The 25,126-nt window shown below is 40.4% G+C and overlaps 1 protein-coding gene across 3 annotated transcripts in view; it reads right to left on the reverse strand.

The window, feature by feature from the left end:
* Window positions 1-24,918, reverse strand: part of Setx (senataxin) — a 54,724-nt gene extending 29,806 nt beyond the window's left edge. For all 3 annotated transcript variants that reach the window (XM_055599946.1, XM_055599945.1, XM_055599944.1), the window contains exons 1-10: window positions 24,799-24,918; window positions 24,044-24,157; window positions 20,226-20,415; window positions 17,678-17,888; window positions 13,347-13,456; window positions 9,249-9,468; window positions 8,544-8,663; window positions 6,045-6,216; window positions 5,831-5,918; window positions 1,362-5,438 (exon numbers count right to left, since the gene is read on the reverse strand). In XM_055599946.1, the coding sequence (XP_055455921.1) occupies window positions 1,362-5,438; window positions 5,831-5,918; window positions 6,045-6,216; window positions 8,544-8,663; window positions 9,249-9,468; window positions 13,347-13,456; window positions 17,678-17,888; window positions 20,226-20,402 (5,175 nt within the window). In that variant the 5' untranslated portion in view covers window positions 20,403-20,415; window positions 24,044-24,157; window positions 24,799-24,918. The remainder of the gene's footprint in view (window positions 1-1,361; window positions 5,439-5,830; window positions 5,919-6,044; window positions 6,217-8,543; window positions 8,664-9,248; window positions 9,469-13,346; window positions 13,457-17,677; window positions 17,889-20,225; window positions 20,416-24,043; window positions 24,158-24,798) is intronic.
* Window positions 24,919-25,126: the final 208 nt, after the last annotated feature.

Below are 25,126 nucleotides of genomic sequence, written 5' to 3' on the forward strand. Positions count from 1 at the left end.
CAAAGCAAAAAAGCAAAGTAAGAAATAAAGCACACAGAAAATGCTCCAAATGAGCTTTAGGGAAAGCAGAACCGAATCCCAAGTAAAAACCTAAAAATCAGTTTGTGAGGCTTATCAAATTGTCCACAACTACCCTGTCCAATTCAGCAGCCATCTGCCACATTTGGTCATTACTTGTTAACTGATTTCTTGTTTGTTTTTATAGAGACAGGGTTTCTCTGTGTAGCCTTGGTTGTCCTGGACTCACTCTGTAGACCAGGCTGACCTCAAACTCACAGAGCTCTGCCTGCCTCTGCCTCCCTGAGTGCTGGGATTACAGGCAAGCACGACTGCGCACAGCTGTACTGAATTTCTAAAGACTAAATATTCCTCAGTTGAGACAGACACCTATCATGTTCAGCAATCACCTGTGGCCCTGACGCTGGTCAAGTGCTGCTAGAGCTTGTTGGTAGCACCTACTTCCAAATGAGACCATCTGACCTACATTTCTCTCAACCTCTGGGAATGTGCACAGAACTTTTCCTGTTGGCTTCTATGTCACACCTACTAAGCCTCAAACCAAACCCATAATATTTTTGAGTTCTTTGGTGAATTAAAAATGATTACTCCTAGGCCCCAATTTATCAAAGAAACTGCTGGTGTAAAAAGGCTGTTATATACTTATTTTTCAAAAACAAATGACCTTTGGGACCTTAAAAAGGATTTTATTTACAGTAACATTTTGACTTAAATAGCTAAATCTGCAACTGCCCTCAGTTCCTCTCATAACCATGCACCAATGACTCTTAGTGTGGAACTGCTTCTGCACAAAGTTAAGCAATTGCTCACTGGAGGGGTGGAGATAGTCCCGTAGTCACACTATGTATCATTTTTGGCTAAACATCCAGAAAGGGCTTTCCAGCCAGAATTGAGGGGAGGAGGTGTACTTAATTAAGAGGCTCCTCCACCCACTCCTGGGAGAGAATAAAAACATTACAACCTAACTAGATTAAACCTCAAATCAGTTATTTTTTTTCAGTTTCCACTAGTTAGTGATACATTGCAAAATGTACCCTACAACCTTCCCATCTCCACAGCTACCACCCAAACAAAGCCACCATCATTCTACCCACAAGGTGCTGTAACCAATCTAACTAGTCTGTTGGCCTTTCTATAGTCTATTCTCTACCCAACAACTAAGGATGCTGTGTAACAAATAAACTAGTATCACTACCCTCTGGTCTAAATACTGACCAACTCAAAGCCCTCCAATACCTTCTCACTGAAGAAGAGACTCAAGCAGAAGCTTTTGGGGCTATATGCTCATAACCATTTCTCTGATCTTTATCTACAGAAGGGGCAAAGAATTAAAGCATACTTACTGTTTCAAAAGCATTCAATATAATTAAAGGGAGAAAAACATTGAAATATTCCACACAATCTTGAAATCGAACAGGCACGGGTCTTGAGATAGACTGACAGAGACTTGGTGGGGCACCACATTTATCAAAGTTCAAAAACATCTGGTATTTCCATTTTAAGACCTCTTTAATGAAGGTGTCAAAGATAGACTGTGATGGCAAGAGAATATTCAGTGGAGAAGAAGCTGACATAGGCTTGTTCTCATTAAGTGTAGGCTTGTAATTCTGCTTGTTGGAACTGCTTGGAGTCTGAAAATGAAAAATATTGCATAAACTTTTCACTGCAGCCACTGGCTTCTGAGACACCACAGAAAGCGGTGGTGTCACCTTCAAATTTGGCTGTGGCCCACCTGACTTTTTTAGTGCTGACTGAAATGTAGTACTTTCCAAAGTCTTGGAAAGATTGGCAGTTCGTGAAGCACTGCTTGAGCTAAATATCTTCGTAGTAGTAGGTCTCGAAGGCCTGGCCACAGAAAGAGGCAAGCCAGGTTTACGAAACACATCATCATCTGCTGCTTTAGCATCACAGTGTATTGGGCAGTATTTACCCTGGGTTTTCGTGGTTTCAACACAGTCTTTGTACTTACACTTTGTGACACTTAAAGACTCCAACTGAGGCCGACTTACAGAATCTTCTCTCTGAACTCCATCTTTTTTATGAGCCACTATAATGGGTTTATCATCTTCCAACTGTGAGCACAGATCCATATCTTGAGGATCATGTTGTGTTAGGAATAAATTGTCATCATCTGTATCACTACTTGATTCTGGCTCTCCAGCTTCCACAGCTGCCTCCTCCTCAACTTGCACTGTGGAGGCATCTCCTCCTACAGGATCCTCTGAAGCAGAGACCATCATTACATCTGTTGGCACTCCTCCACTTAACACTCTAGATTCGCACTGGTTCACAAGTGAAGTTATATCAGTTACCTGATGATCAAAAATGGCTTTTGCCTCTTCTGGTTTCACAGGCATGAATTTTGCTAATTTTTTTTCATTACTGTTGAAAAGTGGCTCACTTCCTCTAGGATTATCTGGCCCATCAGCGTCTGGTTCAAGTCCATCCGAAACCTGCACTGTGTTTGGCACTGCTCTTAAAGTATCAGTATTTTTGTAATCCAGGTCTCGTTTTTGATGCGATCTGGATCTCACAAGCCTTTGAAACTGAAGATCCTGACTTGTCAGAAGCTTATTATTTTTGATGGAAAGAGTCTGAGGAGAAATTAATTTAGTCTTTTTGGGGGCATTGACTACTCCAACAGTTTTACCATGGTCACGTAATTGGACAATACACTCCAAAGACCTCTGGGACAACTCAAAAGCCTTCCGAGGAGCTTTTTTCAGGCCAAGTTTTTCAACTGTTGAAGTCGGCTCTGGACACTGGCGAAATTTCTTTGGTGGCACAATAGCAGGAGAAGTTCTACAACTTATGTAACATGAACTCTTATTCTGTCCTCTTTTGGTGTCTGGAAGTGTTTTCTTAGTAGCCTTAGAAGCTGGAACTTTCCTAACAGGTTTTGAGTGAGTATGGGGCTTTGTAGACTTTTTCTGTGTTGTAGAGTCTCTCTCAACACTTGAACTGGGAGCTGATGTCCCCGTGTCTGTATTTTTAAAATCACTTCCAGTAATATCTCTGTCATCAGCCAACTGCTCAGTTCTAACAGAAGAGGAAGGCCTCTGAGGATCTTCAGCTGTAACTCTGTCACATCGCTTTCTCTTAGATTTTTTTACTCCAGTTTTACAAAATTCCTCAGCAGAAACACTACTATGTGGTTCTGTATGCTCTTTAACATCCTCTGCTTGGTGTCTAACCTCTTCACACACAGAGTCAGCACCACAACCCAAGGTACTGTTTGTACTATCAGCTACATGGGTTATACAGCCTTTCCCTTCCTCTTGAAGGGTGCTCTTGCTGTCTATCTTATGATCTTGCCAAACTGAAAACACTTCAGATAAACTTTCAAACTCAAAAACCTGAGATTCAGAGTCCTCAATTTCTTCAGGGCACTGTGGTCCTTCTTCCTTTACAAGCTTTTCAACACTGGTATTAACTACTGAACCTTGCTGCTCTGGACAGTCTTTCTCCATGCCTACTTTGCTGCTCTGTTTGATGTTTTTCTCAGTGCCACCACTTCTTTCATCATCTTCATCAGAATCTGAAATAACAATAATTTGTCCACGGCAAGAGTCAGCAGTGTTTCCATTAGCTGTCAAACATGTTTTATCATCTTTTTTTGGTAGCTCGGATGAACTCTGTTTACTTGAACCTGATGGAAACTGAATAACAGTAGTTTGAGCTACATTTACATTACAGAGGTCTACTTGAGAACCTGTTACCGAAGGCTTGCTACTGCCAGGAGGCACCTGTCCTTTTACCAAATCAGAAGTCAGCGATGTACTCTTCCTCATTTCCTTGTGTCTTAATTCAACTACATCTCTCGATTCTACTACTACCTGTATAGGACCCTCACATGGAACAGCAGCATGACCTTTCTGCCTTTGACACTTGTTTTCATCAGAAGAAGTATTATCCAACTCCTCACTTTTTATCTGCTTCTTTTTTAGCAGTAGACTGTTTTGAGATTTTTGCTGTCCATGTTCATCATCCAGAGCAGAGTCTAAGGACACACCATGTGTGATAGCATCATCTTCTTTTAGAGTACTTCTATCTTTTCCTGAACAGAAGTTCTCAAGATCAGAGATAGCTGTATTTTCCTCTAGATTGATGTTGTTATTGACCAAAGTACTTTTCCTGTGCTGCTTCTTTATGACATGTGATAATTTTGCACAAATTTCATCTTTCTGTGCTTTAGATTTTGGTTTTGAGGTTTTACCCACAGTGCCGTCCTTCAACAAGACATCTTCATTTGATGTAGATACCTTTTCCAGAGAATCAGTGCTAGAATCAGTCAGTGAATGTGTTGACATTATTACTCCTCTATCAGAACCCAATTCTGGACCATTTCTTGAAGTACTATTCTGTGGCTTGTATGAAGAGTTTTCTTTCCCAGACTCCTCTGGGCTTATTTTAACTTGCTGTTGAGCACTTTCAGAAAAAAGAGCCTCATTCTTCTGCTTCAAGCACAACTCAGTTGAAAGATGCTCTTCTTCATTCAAATCAATATAATGTTCTTTGGCCAAGTTCTCCACTTCTGTTATAACTGCTTTACTCAATACTTGATTGCTGTCAGCTTTAATTGGTTCTTTAGATGTTGGGCTGCAGTTTTCCAGACAATAATTGTCTTTTTTAGACTTAATGTCTATTTGTTCATTTTCTTCTTTAAAAGATGGAGGACTTTTACATGTAAAAGTCAGATCCCCAAAAGCACCATACTGGGGCATTTTGATTTTTATGTTTCTAATTATTTGTTTCAAACATGTTTGTAACTCTAGGGTTTCTTGAGCAGTCAACTGCCAACCCAGGGATAAATTTCCTCGAAGGAATAAGTTAAGTTTATCCCAGAACCGCTTACAAAGTGTTTGCTGACCAAGCTGATAACCTTCTTTGAGGAGACCCCTAATCAGCTGTACACAAGCAAGCTGGACAGAGTTAGACTGCACTGAGTGCAATCCCAATGACAACATTATTGCTGCTCCTTTAGGGGTACTTCCAGGTGACTTCTCACAACTCCGTGCAAATGCAGTGGTAGGAAGCTTGGCACACTTCACAACAGCTTCTACCCACTGTTGAGAACTCACCCACAGCAGATGCAAACACTTTTTATTTCTATGCAGTTCAATCACAGATATTAAAATCAGAATAAAAAATTCAGTGACTTTGTCACACACAGCATCTGTCTGGTTGAGGACATCTCTGACCTCAGAATATAGATGATGAATAACTTCTACTATGTAAGCCACACCCAAATCCTTAAGATCCATGAGTGACTGAACAAAAGGTATGAACCACAGAAAGGTGCTGTTATGAACACGCATATCTTGACCAATATCTGACTGAAGCACACTGGCTAATGTTTCCATTTCTTCATACATGTTAGGACAGTAATCTGGACAAATGGCAGATCTCCACCCTGAATCCTAAAATGAAAAAATAACCAACATTCAGATAAACAGCTATCATGTAAGTGTCAACACCCAAACTGTAGAAAAGAAACATATTTTGCAGCTTTACTCTTTTGGTCTACTATATGTTATATTTAACATTAATTTGATTATAAAACTGTTTAAAGTAAATAAAAATTCACACCTTCACGTACTTCAACCTTCCTGTCAGTTGGCTTGATTACTCCTCCTACCAAAATATTCCCGTGGTTAGAGCTCATGTTCCCCACGTGAAATGCATCAGTCCCACCACAGGGTCTTTGTGGAACAGTGGATTCAGACTAACTGCACATTACAGAATCAGCACCCAGTCACTCTACAGAGCACTGTCTCTACAGTATCATTTCATGTTTTAAAATGTTATATACCTTTTTGGTCTTTTCAGGATTATAGTTATAAACAATCTGGCTGCACGTCACCATATCATCAAAATGTGGCTCCGGTTCTAGCTTGGTCCTTAAATATTAAGAATAAATAGAAATTACTGAAATAACAGGGGTTGGAGAAGAGAGAGGGGGAAAAAAGTCTCCTTGGTAAATCAGCTATGATACATTATTTTTAAAATTCTGATATTTGGCCAACCTTATGGAGCTGTTCCGTATATTCTGGATCTCTCTGTTGTAGCTTACGTTGTTAATGATGGTTTGAAATGCTTCAATAGGGTCAATAAGTTGACCCCACACCTTAGATCCAAGGCGATCCAGAATCACCATGAAACAGTGTAATGCTGGCCAGAAAGGATCCATGCTGTCATCTGAAATAAAATGAACAATTTCTAAATTATAAAACAATAAGAAAAACATTCTAAAATTTATTGAGAATTAGACAGTCTTAGTGAAAACTGAAAGCAAAATAGCAAGTAATTTCAAGTGATGTCTAATTTAAAGTGAGTAGTGTTTTTTGTTTGTCTGTTTTTTGGTTTTTTTTTTTGAGATAGTGCTTCTCTGTTTCAGCCTTGGCTGCTCTGGAACTCTCTCTGTAGACCAGGCTCGAGAAACAGGCTGCCTTTGCCTTCCAAGTACTGGGATTAAAGGCGTGCACCACACAGCTTGCAAAATTCCAAAATGTTTTAAAACTATAATCTCTTTGCAAAAATAAATAATAACAGGAAACAAACTTTGTAATGATTAGTAAGTAAATGCAACCTCATCACCATTTTGCTATGCTTAAAACAATCTTTCCTAATCCACTTAAGCCCTCACACAAATTTATGCCCCAACTCTAAATGGTAAGTTAACAGGAAAAAGAAGTGTGCAGGCTAGTTAATACAATGGCTCAGTAGCTTTAAAGGGACTGGCTGCCAAGCTCAGAAGCCTGATTCTAATCTCCAGATCCTGAATGTTGAAGAGAACAGACTTTCGAAAGGGTCCTCCGTCCCTTCCTTCCTCCTTCCCTCTTTCCACAGTGTTTAAAAAGAGTAAAAGAATAAGAAATGGTATTTACGGATCTAAATAAGGCCCAGGGCATAAAATTTTCTGCTTCAGCAAGATCCTTAATTTTGCTTAATATATAGCGTCATGCTGAGGACTAAAACTCTTGAGCAAGAGTAAAATTCCTCACACCCTTTCTATTTCTTATCTTTGCTGTACACTTTTCATGGACATGTAGGAATTCCTGCTATTCATGAAGTGTCCACTCCTGCCTTCTCCCCAGGTACTGATCCTGGTTAAATAGCTTCTATGATTCAACATCACAGTTCTTAGTCAAGAACTCAAGATTTTGTTATTTCTAAGCTTTATTTTTCATATGCCCATAATCACTGTTTGTAGCAAAAACAAAAATGAACAGCTGTTTGTGGGTAATACCAGAATGCCTTTCCCCATCAGCACTGCCTATCAAATTCCTAACCAGCCTTATAGATTCCATGCTGTGTCAATGTTTGCAGCTGTTTAATTCCCAGAGTACTCTGTGGAGGCCAGTGCGACAGCTTGCTCAATTACTCAAGTGTTTAGGTGCCTTTCAACTTCAGCTTTAAAATTCTCACAGACCTTGCTAACTCTGCTTGGTATTTGTTCTTAAGTGCTGGTACAGAACCCAGGGCCTACCATCCCCAACCCAAACTGCTTATCTCATCCCTTGTGTAGACTTCCTTATGTATTTTGTAGCCTTCACAACCTCTGACGGTGCTTTATGTTTATAGTAAGATCTCAAATAAGAAAAGTCATGTGAGAACAACTATGTTAAGCATTGACTTACACCTGAAGACTGTGTGCAGACACAAATGAAGAAATGTACGAACAATGTATTCAGTATGTGCTGTCAAGTCTATTATTAGTAGCATAATCTAGCAGGAAAATGTATGCTATCGGAAAGAAAATAGTGCTATTTCTTCTAGAATCTCAATTAAATTAGATATAAACAGATTAGTTTTTTTCACCAGTCAACTTTCCAGAAGCCAGTGAGTGTATTTTCATACGTTCTGACATGCTTTCTCCTTACCGACACATTCCTTTTTCAGGTCCCCTATGATCAGCTTTGCACAACCATCAGGAAAGGCTGGGGCCTAATATTAACACACTATATATTACAGGCTTCATGTCCTCCTTTTTGTGTATGTGTGTGTGTGGGGGGGAGGGTGCTAGTTATTTTTTGAGACAGAGTCTCACTGTGTAATTCGAGTTGGCTTCAAGTTCATGGTCTTCCTGAATTACAAGTTCCTGGCTTCATTTTCCAGCCATCTAGAGCGAGCAGACTGACATGATGAAAATGCTGTGGGTCTATACTATCTAGTACCACTGAGCCTTGAAAATAAGGCTAATGGGAATGAAAAACTAGATTTTTACATTTCAATTGATTCTCAGTACCTCAGTATGTCTGGTGGTTGGTTATTATGTTGGACAGTGCCACCCTAGAGAACCAGAGATCAATGAAGCAGCAAGCAAAGACAGACTCTAAATTGGAAAGGCTCTTCCCACTGTTAAGTGACACGCTACTGTGTATCCCTGACTGACCTTGAACTCAGAGATACCACCTGGCTTTGCTGGGATTAAAGGTGTGTACCTTTACCATCGGGCAACACCAACATTTTTAAAAGTATGCTATCATAGTATTCAAAAGTATTTAACAAGTAAAGTATATTACCATCTGATTGCTTCTCCATGGTGTGAAGAATTGATTGCATAAAATCATTTTGTTTATCTGAGCCCAGTAAGAGTGAATCCATGGCTTGTTCCTCAAGAATAGTCAGCAACATGCAAATACCTGTAAGATTGCTTCAGTTTACTAGAGGAAGTTAACACTACACTAAATGTTTTCTTAGCTGGCATAAAGAAAGCAGGGCAGGAAGTCAAAATACAACAAAATCCAGCTCCCGATATCTATTTAGTCTGAGGTACTTCACACAGCACACCCTAACAATAGAACTTGACACTTTTTCTAGTGTAAAACACGTAGGCAGTGCTGTCCGTAGTAGAAGGTGATTTCTAAGATGACTACCACACAACTTGTACTTCACAAAATCTAAGACACCACAAACATCTACACATGTTGTGTATACTTCATAAACCACTAAGAAGAAAACTGCTACCAACTATGACATATAACTTTAAAGGACTGGAATTAATCAAACAGTGACTTGCAAACATAGACACTTCTACTTCAAACAAAAGACTCACTTGCCAATGTGCCAATGTTTGAAAATGTACCTGTTTGGAAGGCCATCTACAGTAACTACTTAGTAAGATATAAAATAGTTAAGCTAATTTAGCAAGCAAACAAGAATCCTGTAATAAGGAAATATCCCTGTGCTCAGAACACTAGGGAAGCTCATGTAGAAATGATACTCACCTAGCCAATAGTTTTTGTAGTTGGTAGTATCATACATGTGTGCAGGCAAAAGGATCAGTTTGCCTTTTTCAAGCACAGAAGATGTGTAAATGTCTGGACTTTCCAAAAGCCCCAACTCAATGACTTTAAAAAGGCAAGTTAAAACTTCCTGTAAGTCATAATAATCATCTCTGTCCACCTTCCCCAGGTTCCTTGCTGTCAGAATAGCCCATCGCCGAACCTAAAAAATTGCATTAAAAATAAGATTGTACGTTTATTCATGAAATGAACAATGATCTACACTGAGCAACATAATAATATACAATACAGATTTTAGAAGACATCAAAGGAATATTCCTGCAATGTATGGATCTTATTTTATCCTGATTCAGACTAAATCATTTATGAAACAATCATTTTCATTCATTTAAACACTTGTAGGAACCTGTCCTATGTTAATAATCTATCTCATTTAATATTATTATATATTAAATATTTTGTAATTCTTTTTCCATTCATTCCATCAATCTTGTGTTCCTTTGGGTTTTTCAAGACAGGATTTCTCTGTGTAGCCTTGGCTGTCCTGGACTCTTTATAGACAGTAACTACTTAGTAAGATCTGCCTGCCTCTGCCTCCCTGAGTGCTAGGATTAAAGGCGCATGCCACCATGCCTGGCCTCCCTTACATTTTAGGTATGTCTATTAGGAAAAATGACTTAAGTCTTCGATAAGCCAATCCTGACTTCAGCTGATAAATTTAGCTGGTTTGTGTTACACTTACTTGTTCAAACCTGTTTTTATACATGGATTTTTATCTCTTTAATATTTTTTTATTATTTAAAATTTAGTAATTTATATAATAGATCTTGGTCATTCCCACTATCTGCAAATTCCTTTCCAGCATGTCTTCTTTTCAACATGCCGGGATTACTTAAATCAAGGCACTGACATTCACTTTCTTTAAACTTGGCTTTTTCTCCACTTTCTTCCTTGAGACAAGATTTTGCTCTAACTCAGGAAGCCTAGAACTCACTATGTAAATCAGGCTGGTCTCAAACCTATGAAATCTTCCTCCTTTAGCCTCTTAAGCACTGGGATAACTGGAATAAATCACATGCCCAACCTAAACTCAGATTTTTGGTTTTATTTTTATAAAAGGGCTTCTTACATCCACATTAACAATAATCAGCCAACTACATATGTTTCTGCATTATCTCATACTCTCCTATGTACTATTTAGTAAAAGTCACTGTATGATATGAACAAGACATTATATCTTAATATTTGGGGAGTTTGGCTGGATATACAATTTTGTATTTTAAGCCCTTCCCCTAAAATCCCTGTAAAAACAACCTTGAATTCTTTCATCCATGTAAAAAGCATTTTTCTTATAGTTCTGTTTGTTTCTGGCATTTCTGCTTCAGTGACTTTAAGACAAATAATTGTCCTTTATATCTTCTTTTATCTAATTATGACTTCTAAAAATCTGCTATCCATCTCATTCGTGTATCTTTGTATTTTATGCTCTTTTTTGAGAATTTTCTCAAATTTGTCTTTGATACTCTTTCACTATTTAGAACAGGTTTGGAGTTTCCCTTCTCTCCCCTTCTGAAATCCTCAGAGGCTCTCTGTGGTCTTATTTTAAGTTCCAGTAAAATTGTCTCCACTATTTTCTTGTTTTATTTTTATCTTTCTTAGACTTCTATTTTAATACTACCATCCTTAAATAAGTGTTAAAGTAAGTGCTTAGCTGGTCCCTGGATACCTATCTCAGTGTCTTAAGCACCAGGGCTCTGTAATGCCCTGATCTTACTGCTTTCTACCTTTCAACAGAACACTGAATTCAGGAATGTGAGCAGGCAGTGCTTACTCACAGTAACATACACAACTGAAAACAAAACCATATTCCTTTTCATTCTGATCTACAACCAGACAGCAAAAATGAATCTTGCCCTTTCGTATACACCATTCAATAGACTTTTATCAGCCCAGGGTCCTTCAAAATTGATCTTATCAGAAAAGCCAACAAAGCTGGTTCATGCCACATGGGATTCTGTGTTCTCCTCAACTATAACCAGTCCCTTTCCAGCTATGTACCCCCCCCCCTTTTTTGAGACAGGGTTTCTGTTTAACAGCTCTAGCTGTCCTAGAACTGGCTCTGTAGACCAGGTTGGTCTCAAACTCATAAAGATGTGCCTGCCTCTGCCTCCTGATTGCTGGGATTAAAGGCTTGTGCTACCACCATCCAGCTCATCTACACCTTTTTAAAACTACACATTTGGAACTGTCTCCAGCAGTATTCAGTCTAACTACACAGCCAGGATTAGCATCAGTAGCTCAAAATGTCTTTGGTCACACAAAAAGTTCTATCATCTCAGTCATCAAACCTGCAAGTATATGGCCCCAGACATGGCTGTGATGATACTTGTGTTTGGGACCTGAAATGTCCTCCAAAGGCCCAGGTGCTAATAAGCTTAGTTTATGGGTTCAGTGATGGTGCCTTGCCTATTGTGCCTTAGGCCTTGGGTCCAATACCCCATTTCAACAACAACAGAATACAAACAAAAAACTTTTAGTCTTCAACACTATCAGGAAAGAACCTTTAAACAACAGAGCCTATAGGGAGGTCTTCAGGGCAGGCAAATATCTGAGTTCAAGGCCAGCCTGGTCTACACAACAAAAACACCAACCAACCAACCAAAAATCCCAGGAGTAATTAACTCGTATTCTTGTCAGTTTTCTTTCACAGACACTCTGGTGTCTTGAGTATATTTCTAATTCCTATTACCATGCATAATAAATTCCTCATGGTCTATAGGATTCTAACACTTATTACTCTATACTTCTCTTCCATTGCTGGTCCAGAGAAACACCTAGTCTGATGACCTGACTTCCTCTTTGGGGACTTTTCCTATCATTTATTTTAGACAAGAGCAAACAGATTCATCATCATCTTGACTGACAGTCTATCAACATGCATGCTCCTTTTTTTTTTATTTGATTTGTTTTTCCTGACAAAGGTCTATGTAGCTCTGACTATGCTGGAACTCTGTAGACTAGGTTGGACTTGAACTCAGATATACCAGCATCTGCCTTTCCAGTGCTGGGACTAAAGGCATGCACTACTACACCCCACAGTATGTTCTTTTCTTACTGGAGGTTTAAGAACAAAATGTCTTTTTCTCACCATATTTTGGCAAAACAGCCTTTCTCAAAAACTGCCTTAAACTACTTACTCCATTCGAACTTCCAGTGTGTATGGAACCGCCTATGTGTGCAGGCTGCCTCACTTCCTGGTAGGCTATGTCCATGCTTAGGGATGCTCTCTGCATCTGTTCTCATCTACTCTCTGAACTTTATGTCTTTCTTCATCTCTAGCATCTAGGAACTTTTCTTGTTCCATTCAATCCCCCACAATTCCTCCTCCTTCAATCTCACTTATTAGCAAAATTAACATTTTAAATGACATTTCCACGTTTCAGCAACCCAAAAGCAAGAATCTTTCTTTCATTAGTTCAGTTTGACAATATGCTGGGTTCATTTTGTAAACTTAACACAAACCTAGACATATCTGGAAAGAAGGAAACTTAATTGAAAAAAAATGCCTCTGTAAGGCTGGATACTGTCTTAATGATTGACATGGGCGGGCCCAGCCCACTGTGGATAATATCTCTTCTCCCTTGGCCAGATGGTCCTGGGTTGAACAAAAAAGTAGGCTGAGCAAGCCAATAAGCAGGATTAATCTGTGGTCTCTGCTTCAGTTCCTGCTGCCAGATTCCTCTCCTGAGTTCCTGCTGACTTTCTTTGATGGAATGTGATGTGGAGTATAAGATGAAATAAACCCTTTCCTTCCAAAGTTGCTTTTGATCAGTGCTTTATCACAGCAACAGAAACCCTGACTAGAACCATCAAACCACTTCCCTTTTTGTCTTTTAAACTCAAGTATCATCAAGTACTCCCTTGCTTAAGTTCAAAACACAACCACATAGCATCCTAGTTAAACAGAGTGAAAATTTTAAACAATATTTGAAACAAAATACACACTAAGACTACATATTTAAGTTACCTAATATGTACAATGTAAAGCCAATACTAACACTGCCTACCATTCATACTCACCATTTCATTGGGATGAACCAAAAACAAATAGATCCCTGGGTATTTGTCAAAAACCTGAAAGGAGGAATTGGTTTGTTCCATTCGACAAAGTGCTTCCACACACAGTTCATCTAAACAGAAACAAAACAAAACAAAACAAAAAACAAGTGATTTAAGCAAAGAGGCCCTAAAAACTGGCTCCTAGGTTGTTTTGTAAATAAATGCTATTCCTTTTTTTAAAACAAAGGTATTAAAAACACTGATGTTAATTGATGGACCAGTATTTACCTAATTTTTTTTTTTTTTGAGGTGCTGGGAATCAAAACCCAGTTCCTAAGCCACACTAAACATTCTACCACTGAGTTACATTCCAGTCTGACAGACTATTTATGGTGATTATACACAGAATGATCTTCTCATTTTAAATTTACTAAAACATGTATACTTTGTGTAATTATCTCCAAAGACTATCTCAGGAGCTTGGTTATACATACAGTATCTTGCATTTGACATTTGATCCAACTGGACTGAAAGTAAAAACAAGTGAGCTGCTCCTCTTAGTGGCTAGTCATCTCAATTTCATTTATTGGTCAATTAACTTTCTCTATTTAAAAACGAATTTTGTCCCAGCACTCTGGAAGGCAGAGGCAGGTTGGAGCTCTGTCAGTTCGAGGCCAGCCTGGTCTACAAAGCAAACCCAAGACAGCAAGACTACACAGAGAAACCCTATCTCAAAAACAAAACAAAACAAAACAAATCATTTATTAAAAATGACAAGCTTCAAAAATTATTGTGCTATCTATCACAGCAATCTTAAAGGGTGAATTAAGACTAGGTCAACTTACAGGGAACTCCTACAATACTTTTTTAATACACAAAAGTATAAACAATCTTTAGGCTTATATACTTTTAGGAATTTGTAAATTTTTTACAATATATTTTTATTTTATATGTATGAAATTTTGCCTGCATGCATGTTTGTATACTACAAACACCTGTGCCCATAGAGATTAGAAGTGGGTCTGAGTCAGATCCCAGAATATGGAGTTACTGATAGTTATGAACAGCATGTGGGTGCTGAGAACCAAACTCAGGTCCTATGCAAGAGCAGCAAGTGCATTTAACTCCTGGGCCTTCTATCCAGCCCTGATATTTATGGTATATTATTCTTTATAATGTTTAAAGGGCTAGAGTATTGGTTCAGCTGTTAAGAGCATTGGCTACTCTGCAAGAGGACCTGGAATTTGATTCCCAGCACTCACATCCAATCTTAATTCTAGTTCCAAAGGGTCCAACATCATCTTCCAGTCTCCGTGGGTTTGCCCATGTGATACATAAATATACATGCAGGCAAAATACTCATATGCATGAATAATAAAAAATGTCTAAAATCAAATTACTTGGAATTTAGTAATTTCACTAATCAAAAGCAGAACTTGGCGGCACAGGCCTATAATCCCAACACTCCAGAGGGAGGTGAATCTAACTCTCTTGAGTTCAAGCCCAGCATGGTTTATATGGAAAGTACCAGGACAGCCAAGGCTACAAAGAGAGAGCCTGTCTTAAAAAGACAACTTATGGGGGCTGAAGAGATGGTTCAGTGGTTAAGAGCACCAGCTAGTCTTCCAGAGTGCTCGGGTTCAATTCCCAGCACCCACATGGCAGCTCACAACTCTCTGTAACAGTTCAAGGAGGGATCCCACACCAATGCAAATAAAATAAAAAATAACTAAAAAAAGAAAAAAAAAGACAACGGATATGTACTTTACAGAAGATAGAAAGAAAAAAGAAAAGAAAAATGCATGAAGTGTGTGTTTTATATTTATAGGGCAAGTCACATGGCAAACTAAACAAAAAAACAAAAAAGGAAAGCCTGGAGTCACAAGCCTGCCTAGCTACAGAGTGAATTCAAGACCACTTAAAGATGCTGCCTCAAAATAGACAATACTAAGCAGGCTAGGGATACAGACTGCTTGCCTAAGGGATGTACGATCTTAGCTTCAATCCCCAGTACAGCACCAAAATTAAGTTGTGTGCAAGTAGACGTTTAAATTAAGACAAAAAATAACAAATTCAATGTGTTGTCCCTAGTCATTCTAAAATCAACTGGCCCCAAACCACAGTTTAACTTTTGAGAATATATGGGCTACAGACTAGATGTCCTAAGGTGTTCTTTATACCTGGTGGTATACTGGCCCACACTTTTCCTCCCAACTCAGGAGGCTCCGCACGACTTTGATTTCAAGGCCACCCTGGACTGAGATCCATAGTAAGAATGTAAATACAACACTCAAACTAGAACCACCACACAGCCTTCTGTACCAAGCAATTAATGAAAACGGCTATAGAAGAGTGGTGTGGTTTTGTTTGCTTTGAGAGGGTCTCATATAGCCCAGCCTGGTCTGAAAGTTTCTGTGGAAGAGACTTTGGTTCCTACCTCCACTTTCCTAGTAGTGGCATTAGACGTAAGTAGCACACCTCATTGGAGTAGCAGATTTCAACCTGTGGAACAAGACCCCTTTGAGGGCCACATATCAGCTATCCTGTGTATCAGGAGTATTGTGAGTTATAACAACAGCAAAATTAGTTATGATGTAGAAACGAAATAATTTCATAGTTTTGGTCAATACAACATAAACCATATATAAAAGGGTGACAGCATTAGGAAGGTTGAAAACAACTGGGTTAGAGACCACTGGTTTTCAGTTATTTTGCCCCTCTCTTAACAAGGAACATTTTTGGTTACAGCAGTAACAGGGGAAGAGAGAAGATGACTCCTGACATATAGGGGACAAAGGCTAGGCCTGCTACTAACAATCCCAAAACGAACAGCAGTGTCCTATGGAGAAATGAGCTGGTCTAAAAAGTCTGTATGTCAAAGCTAAGAACCCTGATGTAGATAATTTACAACAGTAAAAATGAGGTCAAGAGATACATGTGAAGACAGACTCAGTAGCTCACGCCTGTAATCCCAGCACTCAGGGAGACAGAGGCAGGTGGATCTCTGTAAAGTTAGAGGACAGCCTGGTCTACAAAGTCAGGACAGTCAAACTACACAGAGAACCCCATTTCAAAACAACAACAAAAAACCAAAAAACCAAGAACGAGATACATGTGAACCAAGGCCCAGAGGAGCTTGCAGAGACCCTTGAAGCACCAACCAAGGACCATGCACAGACTGGACCTACGGCCCCTACACAGATACAGCCAATAGGCAGCTTGGTCTTCATGTGGGTGCCCTAGTAAGGGGAGCGGGGACTGTCTCTCACACAGACTCTGTTGTCTGCTTCTTGGTCACTTCCCCGTCAGGGCTGCCTCACCAGGCCACAGGGGAAAAGGATGTGTGCAGTCCTGATGTAACTTGATGTGCTGGGATGGGTTGGGGGCTCTCCTTTTGAGGAGTAGGGAAGCAGGGAGGGAGGGTAAGAACAGGAAGAAAGGAGGGGGCCATGATCAGAATGTAAAATGAATAAATAATTTTAAAAAATTCATGTAAAAGCCAATACAGCGAAACTGCTCACTGTAGAACCTGTATGGATGGGTATACAATGCTTACTCCAATCCTGTTAAAAACAACACATTAAATACCCTAACTACATATTAAAGCTAACAAATTTTTACCTTAGATAAACCAATTCTTTAAAAAAAAAAAATTTTTTTTTGTACCAAGGATCTCACACAGCCAACTACATCCTTAGACTCTTTCTTTAGATGTATTATTTTAAGTGGTGTGTGTACTGGTGTGTGCCTGAGTATTGGTGTGCACCACATGACTGTAAGAACCCACAGAAGCCAGAGAGGCATCAAATCTCTTGGAGCTGTAGTTATGAGTAATGTAGTTGTGAGCCACCCAACATGTTGGTAACCAAACCCAGGGCTTCTGCAGGAGGTGTTCTTAACCACTGAGTCACCTCTCCAGGTCCAATGGATCCCAATTATTTTAAAATATTTTATATGTGTGAGTTTTTGTATATGTCTGTGTACAAGGTGTGGCTGGTGCCCTCAGAGGAAAGAATAGGGCATCAGATCCCCAGAAACTAGTTACAGATGGTTGTGAGCCACCATGTAAGGTGCTGGGAATTGAATCCAGATCCTCTGGAAGAGCAAATCATGCTCTTAAATGCTAGGGCGTCTCTTCAGTCCCAACTCCAATTCTTAATAAAACTTATCTAAGATACTCACTAACAGCCAGTGGAGGTGGCACATGCTTGTAATCCCAGCACTAAGGAGGCAGAGGCAGGTGGATCTCTGTGAGTTCAAGGCCAGTCTAGTCTACAAAGCAAGTCCAGGACAGCCAAGGCTACACAGAGAGAAATCCTGTGTCGGGGAAAAAAAAACAACAAGATACTCACTAACACGCTCATGCAAAAGTAAGTAAGGGTACTTCAATATTTCAAAAAGAGGAACTCGAAGCTTATTTTCAAAATCTTGACCACTACAATCAAACAGCTGTTCCTCTCCATTGTTGTCTACTATGTACAATTCATCATCATCTTCAACTTCTGCTTTCATACACTTCTCAAAGTGATGTATGAGACGTAAGGTTTCTAGCTCCCACAGAACCTGCAGAAAGATGAAAACAGGGACTTTTTATCTTAACAAAATAGAATGTGTGTGACAATCATTCCTGTAGAAAGTCTTTTCCTCTATGTACAAAAGTTTATAATCAAGACAGGCGCAGTGGCGCACGCCTGCAAACCTAGCACTAAGAAGGCTGAGGTAGGCAGATCACTGAGTTCAAGGACAGCCTGGTCTACAAAGTGAGTCCAGGACACCCAGGGCTACACAGAGAAACCTTCCTGGAGTTCAACAAAGTGAATACTGAGATAAATGAGTCTCATCCACTGTTTGGCGTCCCAAGGCACTTAAAAGCTGGTTACATTATTTTAGTCCAAAATTACTGTATATACCTGAACTTAGTTTTTAAAAGCAAAAGCAGTTTAAGAGCTGTGATACAGCTCAGCTGTTAGTGTGCTCGCCAAGCAGGCATGAGACTCTTGTTCTATCCCCAGCACAGACAGAATTGCTCGAGCGTTAAGGGCACATGACTAAAATTCAAACACCAGAAAGGCAGAGGCAAAAGCACAGAAAGCTCAAGGTCATGGTTAGCTACACAGAGAGTCTGAGGGTAGTGTGAGCTGGACACCCTGTCTCACACAAAAAGGAGCTTATCCTTGATATCCACAAGTTAGCTATACAAGTTGTGAAGAGCTTAGCTTTCAGCCCACCTTGGCTTTTCCCAGGCCTTCCTAACTAAGCAGGTCTAGTTTTCACCTAGGAAATGATGTGCCATTCTCCCTTTTACTTCAACACTTCAGGCCACTCTAAGTGGACTAATTTCAGAAAGCGATCAGGAAAAGTCCAATCAATAAGGCAAGTAGGACTTACACATTTACTGACTAGAGAACTTATTGCCTTACATGAATGATTCATGGCACTCCAACAAACACCAGTAAATGGTGATCACAAATCACCAGAACATATGACAGTAAAAAAGTTCAGGGGCTGAAGAAATGGCTCTAAGAGTAAGAGCACTGGCTGTTCTTCCAGAGGTCCTGAGTTCAATTTCCATCTACCACATGGTGGCTCACAACCATCTATAATGAGATCTGGTGCCCTCTTCTGGACTACAGGTGTACATGCAGGCAGAATACTGTATAAATAACAAATAAATTTAAAAAAGAAAAACTTAAAATAGGAGAATTACCAACAGTGACACAGAAACAAGATGTGAGTCCATGCTCCTAAAAAGTGGCACTAGTAAGATTTGTTCAATCAAGATTCCAAAACCTCCAAATTGTAAGAGGCAAGACATAAGCATATGAACAACAAATAAGTCACCAATGAAAGACTTACACACTACCCTGCCTCCTTGCTACACATATCTACTAACTATAAGCTACTGCAAATGAAATAGAAGCAACTGCTGCTTCACTGTCAAATACATGAAAGCAGGCCTTTCTTGTCTTGTACATGCTGAAATTCCAGTACTCACAAGAGAAGACACGTAAAGCAAAAGTTCAAGCTCATCCTTGGCTTACTTAGTATGAAGCCAGTCTTTTCTCCAAGTGGGAAGTAGGGGGGCTTTTCCTTAAATTGTTAAGTTTATACACAAATACATGGGATAGTTTCAGCATAAAAATTAGGATGGAGAGATGCTCAGTCAGTAAAGTGATTTCCTTGCAAGCATGAGGATCTGAATTTAGATCCCAGCATTAATGTAAGCTGGGTGCATCAGCACGTGTCTGTAATCCCAATGACAGGTGAGACAGGTGGATCCCTGAGCTTGCTGGGCCAGCCAACCTATCTGAATTATTCAATAGACTCTGTCTCAAAAAATACGGTGGAGCTCAATCAAGAAAGACACCCAACATCAATCTCTGGCTTATGCATACACATAAAAACATACACATATACCAAAAACACTGCACATTTCATATATAAAATGCTCAATTCTTCCCACATATTAACCAAACAATCTTCATATATAGTATGTCTATTATCTACTGTTCATCAGATACATGTAATAAACCTAACATGCTTGCCTTAAGCATCTCAAAAGAGAAAACAAGCTTTTTATTTTTTGGAATCAAGGTCTCACTATAAAGGCCAGGCTGGCCTACAACTGGCAATTATCCTGCCTTACTTTCTGAGTGCCAGAAATGACAATATTTTATAAAACTATCACAAAATGACTACAAATGACAGATCATAAAACTACTTTCTAAATTTCAATTTAAGCCTATCAATTAGTATTTACTGATAGTAATAAGTAGTAAATGTTATATACTGGGAAGTTAGGTGCTAGAGTTGTACTAGACCTCAAGGCTTTAGTCATAGCCTCTTCCCTGAATGCTTCCCACAGCTACACTACACTTGTTAGGATCTACTGCAAATTACCTCATGCAAGAATGGCACCTGATCTCTGGCTCTGTGGTACTCAGCCACACACTCTAAGCAGTAACAGAGGTCTTCATCAGCTGTCTGAAATTCACCTGACCCAGTGCTAGATGCATAGCACTTCAGGACATCAATGGTGGAGGTACCACCTGGAGTACACCAACAGCAGGTGCTCATTCTGTACCTGTAACTGGAAAAGAAGACACTTAAAAGAGAGAAGAAGTAACGCACCAGACTTACTCTTTATGAAGAACGAGCATACTTTCTACTTGTGATCCAAGTCTTCATCTTAAAGACTGCTTCCACAGCCAAAATGTTCTGCTGGTCAACTTTTTTTTCCCCCCAGATTGGATTTCCCTGTGTAACCTTGGATGTCCCAGACTCACTTTATATACCAGGCTGGCCTGGAACTCACAGAGATTCACCTAACTCTGCCTTCCTGGGTGATGAGATTACAGGTGTGTGCCATTGCACCCAACTTCTGCTGCCCATTGTATCAACTGATTAAACCCAAATCTGAAAGCAGGGCAAAAGTGAAGAATAATAGCAGAGTACTTGTCTCAAATGTATTCCCTTGGTTTGATCCCCAGCATCAGCAAAAAATTTGAACACATTCTGTTAATCAAAATATATCTAAGGGTTATGTATGCTATTGTGTGCCAAATAAGTTCAAACTACACAGTACTAATGCAAAATCAAAGACATAAACTAACGTCAAGATACAGATTTGAGTCTCTCAGTAACTTAAAATTAAAAGCTAAAAAAAAAAAAAACCTTTCATAGGCCTAAAGAGCAATTCTAGAAACTTCTAGAAATAAAACACATATTTATACCAACAGTTATACATACTTAATTGACAAGATATACACAAATTGCTACCCTATACTCACTGCTCTTTAATCCACTATAAACTAATAGCTACAAACAGTAACAACTTATTGCTACCAAGTTTATTTTTTATATGATCTAATCCATTCTTCACCATCCAAACACCAATTTAAAGGGTTTTAAAATGATCTTCCAAATCCTATCCAACTCTAAGAAACAAAGTAGCAAGATGGTACCAGAAAAAAAGGAAACCTTAAAATTCAAATATATCCAAGGTTCAAAGTAAGGTATTTGTTTCCTTTTTGAGCCAGGGTCTCACTCTGTAGCCTTATTGAACTCACTGTCAAAGATTATTTTAGGCAATTTGTTTATCAGAATTACAAATGACATAGAACAGAGTAAAAGATTACCAAGTAGCATTGAAGCCAGAGTTCAAAGAATCACTAGATGAAATACAATACAAAAAACTTTATATATAAAAGCCAATAAGAAGCCCACTGTAGTAAACAGTGTTCCATGGCTGAATAAAAAGCAAATGTGTGCCCTGGTAATGCATAGGTTAAAGCAGGTAAAATGAAGAATGAGCTTGGAGGATCCAGCACTAGCAGAGTAAAAAGGAAAAAGAAACCTACATCGTAAAAGCTGAAACAATCTGAGCAAATAAATAATACTGGCTTATATGCCATATAATCAGCACATTTCAATTACAATAATACAAATAAGTGAATAAACAAATGAGACAGAAGGAACACACCTTCCCTAAGAATTCCAAAGAACAATAGTTATTCCTGTTGCTAGAGGTACCTAATCCTAGCCTATCAGAGTAGGAAGCAGGTTTTTATTTTTTATTTTTTTTGGGGGGGGGGGGGTGTTGAGACAGGGTTTCTCTGTGTAACCTTGGCTGTCCTGGATAGACCAGGATGGCCTCAAACCCAGAGATCCACCTGACTCTGCCTCACCCAGTGCTGGGATTATTGGTGTGTGCCACCGTGTGCCTGGTTTGAAATAGATTTAAGTCACTACCAAAAACCAGAATTTAGAAAGGTAAAACACACACACACACAGAAACTTTCTAATTGAGTAAACTATTGGCCAAACGAAGGGAAAAGTTACAAGAATCACTGTAAATTTCTTTAAATTCAGTCCATAAACTCCACAGCCCCAACCCAGGCATTCTCATCAGGTAGTATCACTATTCAGAGCCAATCTGTGAGAAAAGTTTCCTCGTGTATAATGTAGAAATATAAGCATACATTACACAAAGACAATGTATTAGTGGTACTAAATTTCATGAAAAAGACAATTAGAAAAAAATGTCTATAGGGTCTCCTTTCACTGAGAAAGAGGAGATATCAAAAGTTAGGAAACCTAATCAGAATCACTGAATGTTTGGATATAGCAATCTGGCTCTCTAAAATCAAAGTCCATTATCTCTACTAATACAAAACCATTAATATATCCAGGCCTTTAATCCCAGCACTCCTGAAACAGGGACAGGTGGATCTTTGTAAGTTCAAGGCCATGGGTTCCAGGATAGCCAAAGCTATATAGAAACCTAAAAAAAAAAAAAGAAGAAGAAAAAGAAAAAGAAACCAACTCCCTGGAGCTAGAGAGATGCTCTTAACTCAGGGGTTAAGAGCACTGGCTGCTCTTCCAGAGGTCCTGAGGTCAATTCTCAGCAACTACATGGTGGCTCACAACCATCTGTAATGGAATCTGATTCCCTCTACTGTGCATGAGGACAGAGCACTCATATACATAAAACAAAAACTCCCAATTTCTTAATGCATGATTAATTACTGCTCTCCCTGACGACCAGAGTTCTCTTCCCAGCACCCACGTCAGACAGCTCACAACTCCCTGTGACTTCAGCTCCAAAGGATCTCAGACCTCTGTCCTTGGCAGACACCTGTATTCTCTTATACACCCATATACACAAATAACAAGTATTAAAAAAATGGTTACTTTCACAGGATGTGGTAGTTCAGGACTTTAATCCCAGCACTCAGAGGCAGAGGCAGGTAGATCTCTGAGTTTTAAGGCCAGCCTTGTCTACAGAGTAAGAGTTCCAAGGTTCTTCAGAGAAAGCCTGTCTTGTGAAAAAAGAAAAGTATGCTTATACTTTCTGAAGCATACTTTCTCCACACTTCTAAACAATTTAGGGTAGTTTTCAACATTAAAATACTTACAGATGAGATTTCAAAAGGAATAAAGAAAAACACTTAAATCTTTTACTAACTATATTCCCCTACATTGACAGTGCTGCCACACACTTTATTTCCAAAGCAGTAACCTCATTCTTTTCCCTCTTCCTTTGCTGCCTCTGGGTTCTAACACCTGTCCTTTCTTGTCAGTATCACTGAGTCTTTGTACATTTCATCATTTGCCTGATTTACTAAGTCTAATCTCTCTGCCTCATCTAACCCACCTCCAATTCCTCCCACAAAAGGTTGCCAGAGGATACTACACAAACTAGACTTCCAAAGCACCTATTAACTCTAGTTTGGGAATAAAATTCCTATCACTGCACTCCACTCACAGGCCCCTACGATCTTGCTATATACCGCCCACCTCCTCCATTCTCTCCGCCTCAAACTCAGTGCCTGGCATTCCAGGACTGCAGCTCTCCATCTGCCTTCAATACCGCCGTCATACGTCTACATAGTTCTTAACCTTAAGAATGTAAACCATCAAGTTGATAACTTAATGGACCCCACTACTGATTCTGAAAGAACACCTGCTGAAATCAGTGTACAACCCTGAGTGTCAGCAGTCTGGAAGACTTGTCTCTTCCAGGGTCTTTGAGAACTTCCTTCTCGATCCTTCAGTTTTATTGCCTGCATTCCTTATCAAGGTGGTCTGGATTTCTACTGACTTGTCTGCCCCCACCTAAGCAATTTGAGATGTCATGGTATGGGCCTATTCTATATTTATGTAACTCCAGTATTTATCAAATAACTGAAAAAGAACTGTTTTAAGAAGACACTTACCTTGTCAAACTTCCTACAAAGAAGTGATCCTCTTTGCTGAAATTGCTGGACTAATCTGTGAACAGTTGAGGTTCTGCATTCAGATAAACTCAACTGCGGCCCCCAAAAACATTTCTGAAATTAAAAATAAAAAACTGGTAAGTGTTCCTTACATTCTGCATCTCACCTGGGACTTGCATCAACCTTGCACAGTGTCACCTGATGAGTTACCTGATGAGTTAGACCACACACTACAGTGCATGGAGGGGAGCGCTTTAATGCTTATCCCTAACTTCTCCAGGGGCTGTCGTCCCTAGGGGGCCAGGTGGGCACTGGTTCACTGCCTGCGGTGGGCGTGCGGGAGGCCGTCTGCACTGCCACGCATAGGGTGGGGATCGGGGCCCGCGTCCCAGTGCCCGCACGGAAGCGACGTCAGGGCAGAGGGCTGCAACCAGCCGGACCCTTACCCGGGAGACCTCCCTCGCCCCGAAGCCCTGCTCAGGGCCCTCGCAGTGCATCGCAGCTCAGAGCCGGCCGCGCTGATGCCTGAACGGCAAGGCTCCCGCGGCGGGCCTGGCGTGCAGGAAGCAGCAAGCGCTGCCCATCCGAGGCCGCCGCAGCTCCCTTCGCGCGCTGCTCTCACGAAGGGCTGGAGCCGGCACCCTCTCCGCAGGCCGCGCGCAGCCCACAAGTTAGTAGCGGCAACATACCGCGCGCCCCGCCACGCGCCCGCCCGCTTGATGGCCCGCTCGCGGCCTGCCCGCCGCGCTTCTCACCCGGCTCGGCCCGGCTGCGCCAAAGCCAGCCCACCTCCATGACCCCGGCCCGACAACCGGCCGCGAGAGGAAGCGTAGGGCGGCGCCCGGTGCCCAACCCCCGAAGGCCGCGAGGGCGGGGCCCGGCCCTAAGCCTCCCCCCGCAGGAGCCTGCTTGTTTTGGTACGCCAAGGGGGCGGGCCGCAGCGTCACTTCCGGGCTAAGGGGGAAGTCCGTCCAACCAACAGCTCCGGGCCGAAAGGGCCTTAAGTCGGACGCGGAGCCTTCCCCGCCCCCTTTAGCGCCCGGGTCGGTTTGGACGCTTACTTACCTGCCATTTCCGTTCGGC

This window comes from Psammomys obesus, unplaced genomic scaffold (genome assembly GCF_907164565.1).
Source record: "Psammomys obesus unplaced genomic scaffold, mPsaObe1.curated_primary_1811, whole genome shotgun sequence".
NCBI classification, from domain to species: domain Eukaryota; kingdom Metazoa; phylum Chordata; class Mammalia; order Rodentia; family Muridae; genus Psammomys; species Psammomys obesus.